The 20,772-nt window shown below is 42.1% G+C and overlaps 2 protein-coding genes across 3 annotated transcripts; one reads left to right on the forward strand and one right to left on the reverse strand.

Moving 5' to 3' along the window:
* Nucleotides 1-554: 554 nt before the first annotated feature.
* LOC117812422 (heart- and neural crest derivatives-expressed protein 1-like) lies at nucleotides 555-5,142 on the forward strand. 2 transcript variants are annotated; one of them, XM_034683166.1, is made up of 2 exons: nucleotides 555-2,618; nucleotides 3,758-5,142. In XM_034683166.1, exons 1-2 carry the CDS (start codon nucleotides 2,124-2,126, stop codon nucleotides 3,851-3,853), a joined length of 591 nt encoding a protein of 196 aa, XP_034539057.1. In that variant the 5' UTR covers nucleotides 555-2,123; the 3' UTR covers nucleotides 3,854-5,142. The 2 variants fall into 2 exon arrangements, with proteins under 2 accessions (XP_034539057.1, XP_034539058.1); XM_034683167.1 differs by having other exon boundaries at nucleotides 555-2,603.
* Nucleotides 5,143-6,729: 1,587 nt separating this feature from the next.
* sap30l (sap30-like) lies at nucleotides 6,730-19,185 on the reverse strand. The gene is made up of 4 exons (XM_034683169.1): nucleotides 18,435-19,185; nucleotides 16,080-16,202; nucleotides 15,625-15,723; nucleotides 6,730-8,855 (listed from the first exon to the last, which is right to left on the reverse strand). The coding sequence occupies exons 1-4, from the start codon at nucleotides 18,618-18,620 to the stop codon at nucleotides 8,724-8,726; spliced, it is 540 nt and encodes a 179-aa protein (XP_034539060.1). The 5' UTR covers nucleotides 18,621-19,185; the 3' UTR covers nucleotides 6,730-8,723.
* Nucleotides 19,186-20,772: the final 1,587 nt, after the last annotated feature.

A 20,772-nucleotide genomic window follows, 5' to 3' on the forward strand; every position in this document is an offset into this window, starting at 1 on the left:
TTTAGTGGTGCATTTTATGACTCAATCATATGTTTTACTGTAAAAATCTGAACCTAATGTGAAAAAAGAAACTCATAGCTGGTGTTAAAACGTTAACCAGCGTGCACAAAACAGCGCGACAAATATTACACAGTCAGTATAGTTCAATGCGTCGTCTCCATATTAAATAAAAACATATTTCAGACATCATCTGGTCAAACAATAACAGAGATATGTGTAAAGTAAAGATAAGAGTGCGATTAACTGGTGGTAAAATTATGAGAATCAAAAAATTAAAGTACTGTCACTGGAACCTGAAAGAAGGAACATACAGGGTTTTAAAGAGGGAGAGGTATAGGTAACATGTTGGAGCATGACGCACTCTGCATGTCCACTCTGTAGGACTATATTGGGAATATTTCCGTGCAGAGTCTGTACATGCGTGTAAAATCAGGGACATAAAGTTGTGACTGATGATTATTTATTGTAACTCGGGCTGACGGTGAAATATGCAGCGCAGGGCCGAGCTGTAAACACAGAGCAGAGCAGGAGAGCTTTTATGGAATACATGTAAGCCTGCATGCAGCAGGGTGACACCTCCTGATTTATGGCTGTATTTAGATAAGACCCCGCCGTAAATGGTTTCTAAATCGCGTCAAGGTCATGTAATGTAATGGGATAATGTTTTTAGGCGATGGAGATAAGATGACGTGTTTAGTATGAGGAGCTGTGGGGAATTAATGCGCTGATAACGGCCCCCCTTTCTTAAAAGTATACTGCTGAGGCTTTAATGCCAACAGGCCGCAGTCTGTGTCCGTCCCAAACATACCAAATAATTCATCAATCTGTTAATTTACACTTCGCAGAGCACACTGACACATCCCTTCTGTTTTTATTGGAAAAGAAAGGAATCTGATAAAATGCGCACAAAACGAGCATTACGCGTTCAGGAAAATATTTATAAAATTCGTCTTAAATCTTCAAACAAGCAAAAAGCATGGAGCAGGAAAACTAACAAACTGCGTCAGATGTTGAGAATTAAGAACACTAACACTGATATCAGATTTTAGATGTTTTGTAATGTTACTGATTTGAACGTTTTGTGAATTCCTTGATTTCGTGTTCGTCTTATACCAAGAGACTTTCAATCCGTTAAAATGACTACTTTTTAAGGGTTCTTGTTCTTAATCTTTTGTATTAACTCCTGCATACAGTGGGACAATTAAAATGTCTTTGAATAACCATATAGAGAAAGGTATAATTGTATCAAAAGGTTTACCTTTTTAAAATTTGCGCAACTTTAATAAAATAGACACAGTTGTTAATTGTAAGCCCTGCTGCTGTGTGTTTATATAGCCTATTCTTTTTTCTTTTTTTTTGCATTATCGCCCACGAGCTGGAAATTAAATTAAACAAGATAAGAATTGTCTTGCTGCATTTTGAAAATCATACATAAAAATAGCCATGGCCATGTACGGGTGCGTAAATTCTATGCGTAAAACCTCTCCATGAAATAAAGAGGCCAAACAAACTTACTTATTGAGCTAATTTTTGCAGCAAACCTCTGACAGTTAAAAACGGTTTTTTTCCTGTGTGCATGTCTGAGTAGCAAGCAACCAGCTCATACAGTAAGATATTTTCTCCTTATGCAGTGCTGTGAGCGTATGGCACCATGGCGCATGTTATTGCAAACCTCTCCGGACACTCCTCCCATCTCGGCCGCTCTCCTCTATTGGCTGCCTTCTTTCCACGCTGACATCCAAACCATATAAACCTGGGGGCCTCACACCTACTGTGGGGTCAAATTTCTCTGGCGAATCAGAGCACCTTCTCCGGGAAACGATCGCAGAAAGAAACACAAGTGGAGCATCAAACATCGCCGAGATCTCTTCTCTGGGATTATTGAGTTTTTGCGGCCTGTTTCGCCTCGGCAGAAGTCGCTGTCAGAATAACGACGATGTAAATGTCTATAGCTTTGTTCCGTTTGACTCGTTAATGCGTGTGAGTGGATACATATTACAGTCTTGAATGAGTTCTGTTGGCTGCACATTCACGCGCAGAGACCTTTTTGGAGCAGCAGCAGCGGAGAAAACGAAAGGGCGAAGGACATCCCGGAAACGAACTCTTCAGTTCTCCAGCTCATCATGAACCTGATCGGGGGCTACCAGCATCACCACCACCTGATGCACGAGCCCTTCCCGTTCGTCCAGCGGTGTCACCAGGATGCACCCTACTTCCAGAGCTGGGTGGTGAACCACGGCGAGATGCCCCCGGACTTTCAGATCCAGGCGCCCTACCCCGCCGCGGAGCTCGGACCGCCCGGAGCGACTCATGACGCCCGGCTGGAGGGTCTGCAGGCCGGGATGGGGAAGAGGAGGACGTCGGGGCCGAAGAAGGAGCGCCGGAGGACGGAGAGCATAAACACAGCCTTCGCAGAGCTGAGGGAGTGTATCCCCAACGTCCCCGCGGACACAAAACTGTCTAAAATTAAAACTTTACGCCTGGCGACCAGTTACATCGCCTACCTGATGGACGTGCTGGCCAAAGACTCCGGAGAGACGGAGGGCTTCAAGGCCGAGATTAAGAAATTCGAAAACAGGGATCTGAAGAGGAAACGGGAGCCGGTAGGTGACCTGACGGTAGAGAACTCTTTATGTCTTTTCACAATAACTTCAACTTCAACTCAGACACAGGGAGGTAGCTCGTGTTGAAATTATTATTATTATTTTAAAGTGAGGGGTTTGAATTGAAGGACAATATGTCAGCGTGGAGGAGGATATAAGAACATTTTATAACTTTACTTTATTTGTAACGTCAGAATATGATTTCTTTTTATTTGTTAGATTTTTTAAATGTTGCTTTAATATCAGCCAAATGCAACTTAACTAGAAAGTTAAATACAGATGTATTGTATTTTGCACAATACATCCAAATGTCACTGTTGTTAAAGTACCGTCTCTGCCATTAAATGGTGTTTCATCGTTCGTTGTTCATGTGGCTATATCAATACCACCGGAGCTATATACTCCAAATAAATACATAAATATCCCCTTTAAAAAATGTTGTTTATAATAATTAAATAAAAAGCCATAGGCCTATATTTAAAGGTAATGGGGTTAGCTTTTTGGTGTAGGCTATTTATAATATGTTTTTATTCTACATACACTTTATATTTTCAAGGTCCCAAATTTTGACTTTATTATGGCAACTTGTTGTACATTTATCAATGCGCATTTGTATTATTTTTTTTAAAGTATACAATTTCCCTCTCTTGTAGAAGTGTAAAACGGTAAATACGTTAAAAAACCAAAGCTGACACACTTGGCTGATTTGACCCAGCCTATAAATGACACAAAAAGTCATATGTAACCAAATTAACTAAACATTATTTATATAGGCAAAATGTATTTGACGATACTTTATTTATGTACTTATTTAATTTTACACAGGCTATAACAAAGGCCAGTCTGCCTTTTGGAAAACATGGCGTGTTGTGATTATTTTGGTAAAGTTTAGGATAACTCACTCTGCGAAAGCCTGAGCCAGATTTCATAAGAAATTCAGCGTTATCGGAGCGCGAGAGGAGAACCAATAATCAGTGTGTTTCACGGGAAATTGTGAAATATTCAGTCTGTGATTGAGCCTAACTTTGAGTTAGAGGATTCTGTAATTTAGCCCCCGTGCTGCTGCTGATACTGTTTATGTTGTTGTTCATGATGATGATGGTGATGATGATGATGATGATGATGCTGATGATGATGTGTGTTTGGTGTCATAGACTGACGGCCTTCAGGAGTCTATAGGAGCCGAGAAGAAGGTGAAGGGCCGGACCGGGTGGCCGCAGCAGGTCTGGGCTCTGGAGCTCAACCAGTGACCCCCCTCTCCTCCTCCTCCTCTCCCTCCTCCTCGTCCTCCTCTTTCTCCGAGACTCAAATCAGATAAAAAACCACTGAGTGACTGAACCCAAACACACTGCTGTGCACGTGCAACGATGCGCAAAAAGGAGAGAATGAAAGGACAACATGAAGACAAGGTGAGCGGAGAAGGACGACATCATCGTGGCCCCTTGGTTGGTCTTCTTTGTCCTCGTGAGGCTTCAAACATTGCGCGCATATCTGCCTGTATGTGTTTTGATATTTGTGGTATTTCTGCGCCCCTCGGTACTGTAGTCCAGATGTTGCCACGGAGCAGCGAACATCTGTCTCCTCTAAAAATGTGTTTTCTCTGGCGTCGAGAGGTCTTGTTTTCCACATTTGATGGAGTAGAAAATTGAAAAATTAGAGTAACTGCAAAGTGCTGAAAGTGTGGGGCAGGGAGGAGTCACTGACTTGATTTAAGCTCTGTTGTTTCTTCAGGCGCGGGATTATTTACTAAATGTTGCATTACCACAATCAGCAGCAGCAGAAGCCACAGAGGAAACAACGTATCTGTTGATATCCAGTGTGAGGTACCTGATCACGTGTTTTATTGACATGTGTGTGTCAAATCAGGGAATTTGAATCATTTTAAATTAACTTTAAACAGATGGCCGTGTGTTTACGTTTAAAGCGCACGGGTTTAGAAGATATAAGACACGGAACAATCATAAAGACTTAGTTTTCCCTCAACTGAGATGTTTTATTTTATTTTTCTGACTCAGTCTCGCGTGCTTTAATTCTAATAATTCTAATAATTCTCATTTCATAGGCTACCTGATCAAGAGATTGTATTACAAAATGTACAAAAAACAAAAATACAAAGGCTGTTTATAGTACTGGGATGTCATAAGCTCTAATAATAAATATTGGAATATTAGATTTAATAAATAAATAAGAACAGAGGACAGACTTTTTTTTTCTCTGCAGGGACACTTGTTTTAGTCAAAGTCTCATCCCGCTGGTTGTGGCACAGTCCGGCTCGTGAGGGTCCCTGCGCCATGCAGTGCGCCTGCCCCGTCTGTTGTTGATGTTTCTTGTGGGATATTATTGAATTCTTTGAATCTACCTCAAACTGAAGTCACTGTCCGCTCTGAGGAGACGAACACAGACTGAGACATGAATGTTAAGTTTACGCACAGCAGCAGCTTTCACACGGACATGTCGAGAAAGTAAAGAAGGATTAAAGTGTGCGTTATTGTTTCTGTGCGGAGTGTGGGTGAAAGTGTACATTGGATGTGAAGTTATATATAGTTCAGTAAATAAATGAATTATTTTAAACACTCCAGCTGTCGTGAAAGTGTTTGGTTTTATTCTCCTTTATTATTATTTTTAAATATAAATTAGGCTTATCATAATAATAACAAATATTATACTCATTAGCATAGCCTAATTCTAATTCTAATCATTATTATTATTACTATTGCTGTCCCTCAATATATACTTGTTTTCTTTGGGGGGAATGTAACGGTAACAGTCAGAGAGAGGACTCTCAACTCTAAAATAAAACAATCAGTGATATGAGAAACATAAAACACCGCATTGATCATTCATGTAGGCCTGTGGTAATATTTCTATGCTGAACCCAATCTTGGGGGCACATTCTGTTACCGCAATTTTTACTTTACCTCGACTCAACTAGACAAACAACCACGACCAAAATTAATTTTTGGATCGCTTCCTCGGATTTATTTCGATTGAATGTGTGATATTGTACGGATTTAATTGGCCTATATAATTTAAATTGTAAGCGATAATAAGCAAGAAATACATTTGTATTTATTTTTGGCTGATATTCCAAACATATTCTATCTTACCTTTAATTGAAAGTGAAGTCTTCATGAAGGAGTCATTTGATTATTACTCGTATTCGAAATCAGAAAAGTCCTAACGTTCAGTAAACGCCACTTTAATTTATTAATCATAAGCTGTAGGACACCATTAAAACAATCAAATTTCCTTTACCAAATGTAACATGTCATTGTTATATTAGATTAATCTTTAACAAATTTAAAGTCAAATTGCATTAAAGCAGGGGTTCCTAAAGTGGGGGTCGCAAATCACAAATCTGTCTTCTAGAATGTGTTTTTTTTAAGTTATCTCAAATAATAAATTTAACTCATTATAGTAAAAAAATATCGAAAAAAATAGCAGCTTACTTTGAAATAAAACCTTGAAAATAGAAAATGTGATGAGTTTGCTGCCATTCTTTTTGCCAGATGACTATGTGACATTCTCATACAAGTAGGTTAATTTTCTGCAGACCAGCTAAATGAAGCCACATTAAAACACTTTGAGGGACAGTGGGGGTCGTAAGTCTTTAGCACTTGTATTTTGGGGGTCAGGGGATGAAAAGTTTGGGAACCCCTGCATTAAAGGACATACAGAGGACTCGTCTTGTTGCATTTTTTTTTTTACACCTAACTCATTAGAGAAAGGTGTTTGAGAAATGATAGAGAGCGGTTGAGTAAGACTAATTATATTCTGCCTGAAAGAGAAGGTTTTCAGTACGTAAAGAGATAAACCAAACGCAACTTGCCTCATTTACGCTGGTTTGTTTTCCATGTTTCCAAGCGCCGATCTGTGCTGCTCTGCCGAGTGCAGGAGGCAAATAATACAATTAGGCAGTGACGCCTAGTGGACAAACACTGGTACTGAAAAAAGCACAGCATAAAAAGAGCAAAGCTTCAATTTCCCTTTTTCTTTTTCCTTATATTTAAAGTTTAACAACCTAAAAATTTAATTATTATTATTATATAAATTAAGAATAAATATGTTTCTACTTCTTGTGTTAAAAACTGCAGAAAAAAATAATCAAGCACAAGGACAACAACAGTTTCTTCCTTCTGTACAATACATTTATTATTATAATTTTCATTATGAGCAATAAGCAGCCATCTTTAAATATGTTTTGTTATTCTAATACAACAGTAAGGTTAATGTGGCGTGGCCTATCTGTTAATAAAATTGGGTGTTATCTACATGATGCTAACAAAACCTACAAGCACAACTGAAATATAACCGACTACAAAAGAAAACAATAACCCTGTTAAAAGTCGACAAACTGAAATACTGTGTGACTGAGGAAGAGGAGGAGGAGGAGGAGGCAGAGCTAACAACGACACATAGCCCCCGCAGAGTGTGAAACCGTGATGTCATTTAAAAGAGAACACGAGGAGGAATTCAAAGTGATGCAAAGCCATTATAAGTCTCCAGCAGGTTTCAGGAGCGCGTTGTTGATCTGAGTCTTCATATTGCATGATTCATATCATCATTGGCTGTTTCTCATCGGGGCTTATGACTTTGAAAAAAAAGGGACAATCCAACAAATGATAAAGAACAGTAAGCCCTGTTTGTCTGCTTCACAAACTGAGAACTGTGGAGGTTTGGACTCGGAGAAATTGACTCATTTCTTACAAATAGAATAATAAATAAAAGAAGGGACATTGCATTCAGTTTGAAAAAGGAGAGAAGAAGGTCGACACATTGCCTCTTTTGGCACCAAATTAGATTCTTGTTGCAACTTTCTTCAAAGAAACTCAGACCAGCGTGAAATCAGGCTTAAACATCTGAATCTATTTCTAAGACCTCTTTAGAAAACTTCCAATAAAATGAATTTTATGAGCCATGATGAGAACAAGGCATCGAGGGCAACTTCCTAACTGATCACACATTCAAAAGAAACGACAGCACAGTCGACAGGGCCGTGTGTGAACGCAGCATCTTTAAATACATCCAGGTATGGCAACATCAAATTAAAAGTTAAGATATGGATGCTGCTCTTAAATATAAAAATGACACCAGCTATTACTCTTAACCCCCCCCCCCCCCCACCACACACACACACACACACACACACACACACACACACACACACACACACACACACACACACACACACACACACACACACACACACACACACACACACACACACACACACACACACACACACACACACACACACACACGCTCCTCTTCAGCCAGGAAAACAACAGAGACGGGACTTTGTACAACCTAAGGCTGCACTAAAGAAAGAAGGGATGGAGATGAAAAGAAAATGAGCTACAAGAAAAATAAAAAAATGTGTGTTCACACGCACAGAAAACAGTGGGTCATGTCCAAAAGCTACATCATTCACCAGCATCAGTCTTTGAACGCATCACGCCCAGGTAGGATTGGGCGACTGGGACTGGATTGCATTTGTGTTTGAATCATTGAGAATAAAGGTTTTGACTCCTGATGTGCTAAACTTCAGCAAAGGCAACCCCCCCCCCCCCCCCCCCTTCCAAGAACTCATTCACTCACTATAAAAATAACAAAAACAGTCCGGATCATTCGGCTCCAAAACGCTTTCCGTTTGGCACAAGCATCCCTCGGGCTCAAAGTGTTAACAGTCATATCGGCAGAACACCTCCACTCGTCTTCTTCACTCTTAAGGCAGCCATATTGAACATTGCATTCAACCTCAGATCAGACACTTTCTTATTGTACATATCGACAGTAACATTACAGCATGAGGATGCAGAACCCCGCAGAGAGAGTCCTGGTCCTCTGCAGTCTATAGGGACCTGCGTTGTTTCTGTGGAGGCGTATCAGAGTTTCAACCCTGAACTTCCTCCAGCCGGGGGAAGCGTCCTCTGAGGACATCGTGAGTCACAGGACAGTGATGGGGACGCAGGAGGAGCTGGTTTTGGTTGCATTGAGTGGAGTCCAGGTTTGGTGAGCTGCTGTTGTTGTTTTTGTCTCTGTTTTTGTTGACTCTGTTGGTTTGTTTTGGAGCTACTGCTGCTGTGGTTGTGGTTGTTGTTGCTGTTGTTGTTTGGTGGGTTAGTCCAGCGGTTTGCTGCCGCCGTCGCCCTTCTGGTCCAAGCGGCTCTTGCTGCTCTTCACCATGTAGATAAAGTAAGTCAGCGTCTCCTTCTCGTTCACTGGGATGTTCCTGAAGTGACGACTCACAGTCTGCGGAGGAGAGAGAGAGAGAGAGAGAGAGAGCAGAATTAGGACGATACCCTTTAATCATCAAAATTCAAAAGAGAGCTTTTAAATTTTACAACCATTTAAAGAATAGTGACCCTGACACACTCCATTACAAAGCCCTGACCTCAAGAGAGTTGTCAGAGAGCTGCCCCCTCAGACACCTGGTTCTAGGACTATACTCCCAAGCAGAGCCCTCAGACAGAAACCCAATCAGAATCAACCAAATGATTCAAAAACAAAAAGAAAACTATTTAACACATTGGACAAAATCAACCGTGTGGCAGAATATCTGAGCACTGTGACGGATCCAAAGCTGAGGAAATCTTTGACCATGCACAGACTCAGTGAACACAACCTCGCCATTGAGAGAGGATGCCACCGACAGACCTGGCTCCCCAAAGAAGACAGAGTCTGTACCCACTGCACCCAGCATGAGGTGGACTCATGCTCTACTTTTTAACCACCTGTCCTCTATACCAGGACATCAGAGACACATTCTTCCCACTAATCACAGACACGCACAAAGAATTTACATCAGTTTGTGTTGTTTGTCAAATGAAGTATCTGCTGGGTGAGGTACCACAATGTGCAAACACTGCAGCATGCTACAGCTGCTGCGAGCGGAAGAGAGCGCCCAACAGCTCCAAACCCCGTGAACATCCCTCCACCATCATCTAATTAGACCTACACACAGCACAGACCTATATATACACACACCACAGAGCTGTACGTACACACATCACAGACCTGTACGTACATACATCACAGACCTGTACATACACACATCAGACCTGTACTGTACATACACACATCATAGAGCTGAACATCTTTCCTCTTTAAATCTTCATATTTGTATTTTATATTTCTGTAAATAATCTGTAGTCATCTGTAAAAGATAAAATGAAATTATAATTATTTTTATTATTATTGTTGGAATAATTGAGGAATCATAACACGGCCAAGATGGCTCCTTATGACATATTTTGGAGGGTTCCTCAGGCAGGGCAGGGCAGGGCAGGGCAGGGCAGAGAAAGAGAAAGAGAAAGAGAAAGAGAAAGAGAAAGAGAAAGAGAAAGAGAAAGAGAAATATTTGATATTTATTGTGATAATTATCAATATCGACTGATATGACATATTTTATCGTGACAACATAATTTTCAATATCGCCCAGCCCTACACCTGACAGCAGACAGACCTGACAGCAGTCTCATGTCCCTTATCCTATGACTCTCTTCTCTAATCCTGAATCTGACAGCAGTCTAATGACGGGTGGCCACAGAGAGGTAGTGGCTCGTAAGCTGACTGTGAGTCCTGAGTCAACATCTGTCACCTTTTTGGTAATTTGGTGGTTTTCTGATAAGGTACAGCCTTTTTGGAATGAAGCTGTTGGGCATACGGGCACCCTGCGGGGCTGTCAAGAGGTCTGGGCCAGCATCAGGAAGCGACTCGAAACAGAAAAGATTCGATGTGTGAGTCTTAATCCTTGGGAAGAAGTTCTGAGATGAATCCAACGATTAAAGAGTTAATTTAGGTTAAGACGAGATCAGGATGCGCAGCGTCACGTTACGGATGCGCAGCGCACAAACAAAAGATTATAGTTCTGCAGCATACTCAGTGATGATAGAAGCACAAAAGTAATGGAATACTGTCCAAAATGAGCAGAAATTCAACCACAGAAAGGCTCTGTGACCTGTTGTTGTATATGGTTCTCTGTATACTGAACCCTGCTGATCCTGCCTGCTCTGAGCTGGCGCTACGCTCCAAACATGCGTCCTGTGTAGCAGGGCGCAAGCCGTCAGACGGAGCAAACTCGCGGCGCAGCCACAACGCAACGCATCATGTGTAAATTGCGGGTAAGATTCTGCAAGCAACGGACTTCAGAGCAGTGAAGGGTTGATCATTTCTAATATTCCCTCCTCACTTAAATAAATTATAAAACCCAACACTGTTTACTATGTTATTGTTTTGTTTTTAACTCTGTAAAGCACTTTGAACTGCTCTTTGTATGAATGGTGCTTTATAAATAAACTAGCCCTGCAATTTATCCTCAACAACAACACGTTAACAACGATGTGAGTTTTCTTTTGACCAAGGTCTTGGCTCTGGTAACCATGAGTCCAAGTTCAGAAGTTTTAAGACATTTCCTCAACAGAGAGCATAAAAAGAGAGAGAGCATAAAAAAGAGAGAGAGAGAGAGAGAGAGAGAGAGAGAGAGAGAGAGAGAGAGAGAGAGAGAGAGAGAGAGAGAGAGAGACTCTTCCACACCGTGTCTGTGTAACCCTGTGAGCTGTTAGTAAATGTCCTGTTGAACCATGCAGCATAGCTCTGCTAAAGTCTGCTGGAAAGTATAACCATACTAGATTTGTCTCTACACTAACTCATTCTCACATTTACACCCAAAGAGTCTCACAGAACACCCGAGAGAGAAACTTTGAGAGTGTTCTGAAGTGTTTGATGGAGGACACGCAGCTGAAAGGTTTTTAAAAACATCACTGTGTTTCTAAAGGAGGAAGTTTGACTTTGAAGACATGGAAATGGAAAAGATTCAGAGAAAGACTCTCTGTGTTGAGTTCAGCGTGCAGCCGCTCTGCAGCCCGTTCCTCCTGAACGTGCTGGGACAGCTGTAACTGGTTGCGGGCTGTTGACTGGTTCTTTATTAATGACGTGGGAGGCTCATTAATACGAGGGCCTGAACCTGACTAACAGCCTGGGGAAACATTCAACTTACAGCCGAGTCACATCCGACCTGGCCCCGGTCCTCCCCCCGCTGACTGAGACCTCTGCACACAGGAGGGATTTGTAAGGACTAAGGTCCAGCCAGCTGCACCGGGTCCACCTGTCCATTTAGCAAATTAGCCTAACAATCTCCCCTCCACCAATTAGTGAGGAGTAGGAGCTGTGACACTGCGTATATCACAGTAAATGAGGAACACGGGGCCAGGGGCAGAGAGGAAAGAGAGGCAGGCAATGAGAGCAGCTCAGTGTGAGGCAATAAGAACGACAGAGGGCGAATTCAAAAGATCCTTAAGGAATAAAAACTGCTCCATCAAGCTCTTTTTTTTCCTCCTTGAAACCGTGATGGACAAAATGACCACTGATTCTGTCTGAGAACAAGAATACAACCATCTTTAACACAGTAAAGCTGAATCTACGTGTCTATTCTCCCGCTTGGTTCATGTTTTCACCTCGCAGTCTTTTTTACTGATGGATGTCAGACTATTATTTATATCTGCAGGAGTTTGAATCGAGTCATTCTTGCAGACGGTGTCGACACTGCATGCACAGCTCATCTTTGCTCTTCACTCACTGGCTCTGTGCTGCAGTGTTTTCTGTGCCCTGTTCAATAATGTCTCGTCCTCTTTTTAACACTTCTTCATTTGAAATGCGTCCCACACTTTCCATGTTTACTGATTCTGTCATTTAATGTTCACACAATTAATCGAGTATCAATTAACTGTATGTCAAGAACTTCATCGACACAGGCATTTTTGTTTTCAATTTTCAATTTCACGTGGAACAAACATCATGTGGTCTCATATAACATTCAGCTATCAGGAAGGTGTTTTAAGTTTAAAGCACGTTTCGTTCGATGTGAATCAGCTGAGACACTCCAGCTGGCGGCCGCGACTGTGCGTCAGGTCTCTTTTTAAAGAAGATCAATACGCAACTGCTGCCTACAACGACACGGACACGAAGGTTTACAACTTTAAACAGGACATTTCCCTACCTTTGGAAGAAGACTGGTGGGAATTGGTGGTATGCTACGTTTGCAGAACAGCAACATCAGATCAATCTGGGCTTCTCTGCCGCTGGACTGATTATGACCCGGTTGTGCTCTTGGCTGACACCTGACTGAGTGCACATGTTTATTCTTCTCAATAAGAACGAGGAGACAGAAAACTAGAACTGTGACACTGAGGTATGTTTCTGTACAGTTCTCTTGTTACAGCAAAACCACAAATAGTAGCCTAGGCCTTCACTTTATAAGACTGTAGAATACTTAAAATTGACATCCCTAGTTCACAGAGTGTTGGTCATCATCCTTTCAATGAACCCAGCCATTCAAGTTCCTCTTTCTATCTTTCAAAGTGGCCTCCAAACTCCAACCAAGCCAGGGAGAGAGGATGAAGAGGGCAGCAGACGTAATGCAGCAGCTTCCACCTGTGTGAGTTCTGGTGGTGCCGGCTGTTCGTCATCTTCATCCTCACACTTTTGGGGATTTTTGCCCCAAAAAGTTAAGAAGTGCTTTGTGGCTGATTGATTTTGGTACGCATGGAACTTCAAGAGTCAGTGACTTCTTACAGTTTGCAGTGAAAGTTAAGTTGACCTGACACAAAGTAGGTTAACTTGCACCATCTACTGGCGGGAGTTTGAGATACATGTGATGTAGTCTGACCTGAAGTGGATCTATATCAGGGGTAAAAACTGAACGAACAGAGAGGCAGAACTCCCTCCATACTTCCAGCAATTTGCACCATGGATGAAAGATCAAAGAGCGCAGACACCATGATGAGACGGATCAAAAAGCTCCATGCTCAGTCTCAGAGGAGATGAAGCTAGAGAAGTGTCTTCAGCACCACATGCGTGTCTTCCTCGACAACCAGGGCTGCATGAGCCTGGAAGAAGAAGTCACTGTGGTGTCTGTGTTTGTTTTTGTGATGCACACTGTGATCAGAACACGTACGGGACATTTCTGCAGAGACGCTGACAGAAGCAGAGATAAGAAAGGAGGGCTGCTTCTAAATGAACTACATTAATGATCATGTGTGTTGTGAACAGTTACCTACATGTAAACATCAACTGAACAATGAAGAATGTTTTTATCTGCATGGTAGAAGGTAAACAGGCCTCAGGGGGCAGAAGTCAAACACAGATGTATTTGCATGTTGGCACAATGCACAGACAGATCTGTGTGTTTGTTTTCAGAGTCTGTGAGATCTTTTAAGTCAGTTGCCTTCCCTCCCGCACCGACTGCTGACTCACATAATCCACGCTAGAGGACAGATTTGAAGATGTATTTGCTCCTGCATTGGTCCACACCTTGTTTATGTTTCAAACTAGCCAGGTTGTGTGCAGGTGATACTCAAATCCCCCATGCACTGAACTCCAAAAAAACCTTTCACAAATCAAACTTCTTCAGGACATTCAGGTCCTGATGTTCTCCACACTGGGAGGTTTTCAGTGTCACTCCTAGGAATGTGAAACACTTGTTTCAGTCTCAGTAAGAGAGTGGACAGCAGAGGGATTCGTCTTCAGCACAGATGACCAATTCTGAGTTAATGTCAGGACAACAAAAGGAAGCTTCCACAAATACAACACTAGAAAACAACTGAGGCGAGCAGCAAAACGTTGCTCTACATGCACAACATAAAATAACTTTCAGCTGATGTGAATTTCTGCTGCCCTGACCCGGTTGTGCTCCTGGACACTACGAGTCTGAAACGTGTTTCTGTTCAGTTCTCTTGTTGCAGTAAATCCACATGCTGTAGTCTGAGCCTTCACCTTATATGACTGTTTGTCAGCTGAGATCATTTTTATGAGCCTGCTCCACACGTTGATATTTAGCATGTTAACTTTTTGCACGCATTTATATGATTCGTAGCTCTTCAATGCAATGTGTTGCTGTGGAAATAAAAATGCATTTGGTGTTGTTTTTGTCACAGGAAACATCAAAGTTTTCTTTAAAGGTAAATCAATAATTGATCGTTAACGTTTTCAAAGATCGATCACGGAGAATAAGTCATTTGCATCCCTAATCAGGACAAACTTCTCTTCTAGATAAGTCACAAAGAGGATGAATACTGTCGCCTTCATTTCGTAGAAAGTCTAAAAACTTTAGGTATAAAAGGTGTCTGATGTCTGTCAGAGACCTTTTAATCAGTGTCTGTCAGAGGTACAGGACGGAGGGATCAAACCTGGGCAGTGGTTTGTCACTGCCTGCAGCAACAAGTAGGTTTATAATGAATCTTTCTTTCTATTGGATTAAAGTTTAAGTTTGAAATGAAGCTCCGTCTCTGTCTTCTTCTTTTTTTTTATCTCATGCTCTTTTGGTGGTTCAAGCTATGTGGTAGCCCCTAAAGTTTAGGCTTCACTAATCAGGGTCATTCAGCAAACCCTGTTCTGACCTTTTCCAACTTATCTAACATGTTAGACTCCAGAGCAGGAGCCTTAGGTCCACGTAGCTCCTGTGCCTACGCAGAGGCCTACGCACGTAGCTGACCAGCACCTCCTCCAAAATGTAACTATGCGCTGAATCGACGCAGAATGCAAGCCCTGTGATTGGTCCACTCGGTGGCATTGTATTTCCCGCTTTACAGCACTTCCGAGTTACCCGCATATCGGCCGTGTATTTCATCTCCTCCTATGTCTCTTCTCTGTTCTTCCATGTTATCATGTCTGTATAATAAACAGCAACATGTGTCAGCTGTAAATCAACGTAACACGTCGGAACCTTTGTGAAAAAGTAAACAGATCGTAGTGGGCCCGGAAACAGACGACCTGACTATCAGAGAGACCACACTGCCCTCAAGCGTTTCAGTGGAGTGTTGCTCCGTGACACGGACACATCGACGCACCAGTATGTAGAGCTCCCGCCCGCGTCAGCCTCTGCTGCGTAGGGGCGACGCAGAAGTATAAACCAGCCTTTAGGGACAAGGGACTCTACCAAAGACAAAACTAGGACCTTGGTCTTCATAGTTTGGACTACATGCACAACAGTTCCTCACGCAATCACTTCTCTGTGTGCTTTTACCTCTGCAAGCTGGGCCTTGTTGAGTCCTGGTCTGGTCTGCAGCTTGTAGTGTCGCTTGTAGCGTCTCAATGTGTTCACTTGCAGCTGGAAAAGGTCGACCTGAAAGATCAACAGAGGTAACAATCAGTGAGTAAGTCAACCAAGAGAGAATGATAACGTGCCGCCATATCGCCTCTATTTTGGAGACATGTCAATGATTTACTTTGGACTCTACTCAGCTTTTAAAGGAGATTAAACTTAGAAAATGGGTCACTGAAGGAATAAACTACACAAACAAGCACAGCTCAATAAGGTTAAATCAAACTATCTCAAAAGGAGGGAGAATGATAAACTTCAATATTGTTTTCATCCAGTTTCTTTCGTTCCTCTGTGAAATAACTTTCTACACCTTTATAAACCGTGCATCTACGTTGACCTCTGTGTTGTAAAATGAGTAACATGTCAGGCTGTATTACCTCGGGCACCTCCACATCATGATCCGGGGACTCTCCTCCGTCATCACTGGTCTTCCTCTTTCTCTTGTTGCGGACGCTCTGGATGAAGTTCTTGTGGAAGTCACAGATGTAGAGGTGTCGCACCTATAGAGACAGAAGACGTCAAAAAGCATCATTAGACCGTCTGTCAACAAAATTACGACTATGTTGTGAATAGTTGTATGAATGAAATCCTTCCCAAGCACGTTTCCTTTGCTCCAGTATGACCAAACTTCAACAGAGTTTAAATTCTAACTCAGTTTTTAATTGATGTCTTCAAAGCTGCAGCCTTTGCCAAGATCAGATGTTATAAAACAAGAAAGGCTATGACTTGAGCAGGCATCAATAACACAAGACAATCAGTCCAGTGAAGACCTCCATACTTCCCATAAATATGTTTGTAGCACTTTAAATAGAATCAGATTTGATAAAGTTCTGAGCGCAGGTTTTCTGCATTAACTTAAACATCTAACGCTCTTTGGTGTACATGTTCTGCTACAGTTGAAGGCGTCCTGTCCTCATGTGACCTCATGTGCATTAGCTCCTCTGGGCAAAACATACAACATGTGACCTATCAGGAGTCCCACGCCTAACATACTTGGAAAACTAAAGGCCAAACCACAAAACAAACACAGAAAACAAACGCACGCTGCAGTTTACCAAGAAGCCAAACATGTTTTCTGGGAATCTCAGAGCAGATTAAAAGCTCTGGTTTCAGCGTGTAAGAAGACTCTTGTGGGTGACACTGCTGTTTGCATGAAGGCCCCAGGGGACGATGAGCTGTAGGACCATAAAGACCCCCTGGTTCCTCTGAGGCTTTGTGCATTGTGTATGCAAACTATTGTGCTAAGTACTCATCAGGTACAAGGCACACAGCAGGAGTGTCTCCCTCCCCCAGGCTGGAGGCACGGTTAAGAAGAATCATGGTTTAGCAGGAAGAAACCTGAACACAACATCATTTACAGTGACTTATGGACAGATCACCAAGCTGGATTTGACTCAGAGTGTAACACTTTGTCATTGTGTTAGCGTGGTGTAAAAACGAAGGCTCTGAAAACACAGGTTTACACACAGGAAAAGTACATAAAGATCCAGCATGAGGATCAGGATCTTTTTATTCAACGTTCAGCTGCATTTTACTTGGAATGAGGCGGATCAAGTTAGCATGACTGTGGTTGGGCAACACAGTCAGCTTCCCTGGCAACAGCCATCTTACGAAGAATAGCGGAGGCCTGTTTAAGGAAACTGTTGAAATGAGAGCTGCCCCTCATTCAAGTGGTGTTCAAAAACATCGGAGAAAGCAAGTTCCTTCTTCATAAAGTTCATAGAAAGATTCCAAAAGTTCGAATAATACCTAGAGGGTGGTTTTATGCTGACACATGGTGGATGAAGGTGAAAGCTGGCTACATTTGACTTTACATTAAAAATCTAGTTATTATTAATTTGATATGATGTCGAGATGTAACAGATGTAACTTGATTTACTTCTAGCATCAATGCACTAATCATTTTATCTTCTCTGTCCATGCCGTTTCCGTACTACGACTCCCCCAACTCGAGTCAGTGGACCGTCCGAGGAGCACATGAACGCAGCACTGGTTTGGGAGGGACTCTGTTGTCTTGCACGTCGCCATGGTAGTTCACACAGACAGCAATAGCCTGACATTTAAACCACCGGTGTTCTGTCGATAAATGCTGCCCAATCTAACGTGAAACATTTACTTGCGTTTCTAAATCTCAAACCGGGGTACTTTGTGAGACAGGTGTCTGAAATGTTTGGAGAATGGTCTCTCTGGAGGGTAATATATCGAGTAGAAAAGCAGAGTTAACATTGGCTAAGATAGCACAGAGCATGAGGTTTGTTTTTCATCCCGTTTTATTTAAACTGTGTGTTAAAGGTGAGCTTTAGAAGTACAGTAACACATTAAAGAGTGTATGCAAATATCTACATGTTTATAAGTTAAAATACGCAATGAAAATGAGAGTTTTCAGTCTATGGTTTGAAGTAGGTTGCATTGGATTGAACTGTGGCTCTCCGGATTTTGGTCCCGCGCATGCGCAATCATGAAACGAGCCGCTTGGCATAGGTAGCACGTTTCGACTGAACACTCCGGCTCAGGACACATTTTGGTTTTAAACAGTACAACTGAACCAAGATTGGCACAAGAGTAACAACATTTTGAAGCTGCATTAAAGTGTGATTATGTCCTGTTACTAACTACCGAGCTATCTAGTCAACGCCATTACAGCTGACAGCTTCTGAACTTTCCCCCCTGAAGCCAACTTTCAGTCACCATAAAGCACTCAAACAGACTAAAAACGTTTTAATTTCACTTACACTCTTGTCGATGTCCAGTTTGAGCTTCTTCTGCGATATGCTCTTCTGGATCCTCTTGCTGAAGGAGGCGTTACCAGCCGAGCGGCCGCATCGCTCCCCGTCCTCGATCAGACAGCAGCTCTGCCCGTAGAACGGAGGGGCAGGCGGTCCGTCGTGGCTGTCCTCCTCGGTGCTGAACCCATTCATCCCGGCGAAGCCTGAGTCTTCTTGCGCAGTAGCAAAAAACAAAAACACCAACAAAGCGATGTTAGGTTGGCTTTTAAAGTCTGTTGTTCAGGCGCTGCGCTGTGAAAGACAACGGCTGGCAAGCTAGCTAGGCTAAGCGACTAGCTAGGTCGTGATGTTGTCTCCTCACTTCTGCGACCTTCTTCCAAACTCATAGGCCACCAACTGAGTTCATTCTCCGTCTGATATCCAGTTCACAACAGACAAACAGATGCTGCTAACCTACGCTTCGTCCAGTGTTAGCAACACCGCTAATGAACGAATTCCTTTGGTGCACCGTCGCTGTTTGTCCCCCGAACAAACCGATACCTCCTGGTTACTTCGTCATATAACAATAACGGTTACGTCCCCGTGCTAGAAACGCAGAAACCGGCTTCAGGTGTTCACACTACTTTGTAAAAATCACGTATTTCACGGCTTGGACCCTCAACAATCGCGGTACTCTTTCAGAACACCTCGTACAATGGACATGCTCAGTCTCCCAGGCGGAAGTTCCCGTACCGCACTCCGATTGGCCAATTTGATGCGAAGGCGGGCTTAGCGTTCATATAGGTTCATTTCATTGGCTGTAAAAAAAAAACTATTTTTTTCTCGTGGCACTTCCGGTATCACAGTGTCATGTTTTGCACGATGAATAGCAGTTAAAAAGGTGGCCTCGTCGCTGGTTAAAAGGGCGTTTAAACATACATTAGAAACTTAGCCATAGTGGATGAGCGATTTGAAGTAGCTTTCAAGATATATAACTCATAAATAATCACATTAGCTTGACCACCTGTTCAATGAATGCTGCACGGGAAACCCACCTTCAACCAGTCTTGACACCAAACTAAAACCTCGACACATGGGCCAAGCTTATGACTGAAAAGACACTGTTTTAATGAGACCTCATCCATTCATTTACCAACCAGCCTTTTAAATGTAATTTACATAATACACTTGTTTTGTTTTTGTTTCCTCCAGCCTGATGTTAACAAAGAGGAGTCCCTATGAATGAGCACTGATCTGTTGACACTGCAGCATATCTGCTCCTTTTTTATGCTCCTTTTTTAACCACATGGGGGAGACAAGGCTTCACAAATGATTTAAAACTAGTGAGATGACCTTAAAATTCCTTCACACGTAGTCGGCCCTAACCAGTTGTGGACAGTAACAAAGTAAATTTACTTGAGTACAGTGCTTATAAGTACATTTTTTTGAGTATCTGTACTTTACTTGAGTATTATTTTTTGGGGGTACTTTTACTCCACTACAATCAGAAGACAATTATTGTACTTTTGACTCCACTACATTCTAAAGACATTAAATGTATTTCTTACTCCACTACATTTCTATCAATGCTCTAGATACTCACTACTTTTGCTCTGAGGCCAGCTCATGAATTTCCTTCTCTTTTCTGAAATCTGATCCCTAAGACAGTTAAATGTGTTTGTGTAGTTCTGTTTGTCTCAGTGGTTTAGTCGTACCTGTATATCGTGCATCTCCACGGTTGAACGTGGAGCAAACACAGAGCAAGTTTCACTCAGATCAGGCAGTTCATTTCGAGGTGGTAATGATGACTATAATTCTCCACCTGAGCACCCACGGCCATATCTTCAGCCCATGTTAGAGTTTTTTGAAATGAAGGATGATACGTATCGTTTGAAATGTTCTCCCTGTTTCCCACTCTGCCCAAACATACAAACATTCACTGTCCAACCTGAGAAAGCGTGTTGAGCTGTGTAACATTTGTTTCATTCCAGATGAACATTTCAAACTAAGTTGTCTGTGCTTGGAGTAACTTAGTTGCTGTTTTTATTCCATGGTATAGTTTTTAGAGATTTCAAGTAATTCAAGTAGATCAACATAATGTAACATAATGTACTTCTATGTATTCTTGACTGCACTCATGCTTTGTGAAAATACAAATTTTTGAGATTTTTTATGAAGTACTTTGAATACTTAAGTGTTTTTAAAAGCAAGCGCTCCAGTACACTTGTATTGGAGTAATATTTGACCTGGAGTATCGATACTTTGACTTAAGTAATGAAGCTGTGTACTTTGTCCACCACTGGCCCTAACCGACTTGGTGCCCTAGGCAATATTTTAACTGGTGCCCCTTGTATTATAACCAACT

Source organism: Notolabrus celidotus, chromosome 5 (genome assembly GCF_009762535.1).
Source record: "Notolabrus celidotus isolate fNotCel1 chromosome 5, fNotCel1.pri, whole genome shotgun sequence".
NCBI lineage: Eukaryota > Metazoa > Chordata > Actinopteri > Labriformes > Labridae > Notolabrus > Notolabrus celidotus.

Excerpts from the sequence above, each read along its gene's own strand:
- LOC117812422 (XM_034683166.1), top strand. The coding sequence starts at position 2,124 with ATGAACCTGATCGGGGGCTACCAGCATCACCACCACCTGATGCACGAG. Across the intron at positions 2,619-3,757 it reads AGCCGGTAGGTGACCTGACG|ACTGACGGCCTTCAGGAGTC; the intron begins GTAGAGAACTCT and ends TTGGTGTCATAG.
- sap30l (XM_034683169.1), bottom strand. The coding sequence starts at position 18,620 with ATGAATGGGTTCAGCACCGAGGAGGACAGCCACGACGGACCGCCTGCC. Across the intron at positions 16,203-18,434 it reads AACTGGACATCGACAAGAGT|GTGCGACACCTCTACATCTG; the intron begins GTAAGTGAAATT and ends CTGTCTCTATAG. Across the intron at positions 8,856-15,624 it reads ACAAGGCCCAGCTTGCAGAG|ACTGTGAGTCGTCACTTCAG; the intron begins GTAAAAGCACAC and ends TCTCCTCCGCAG.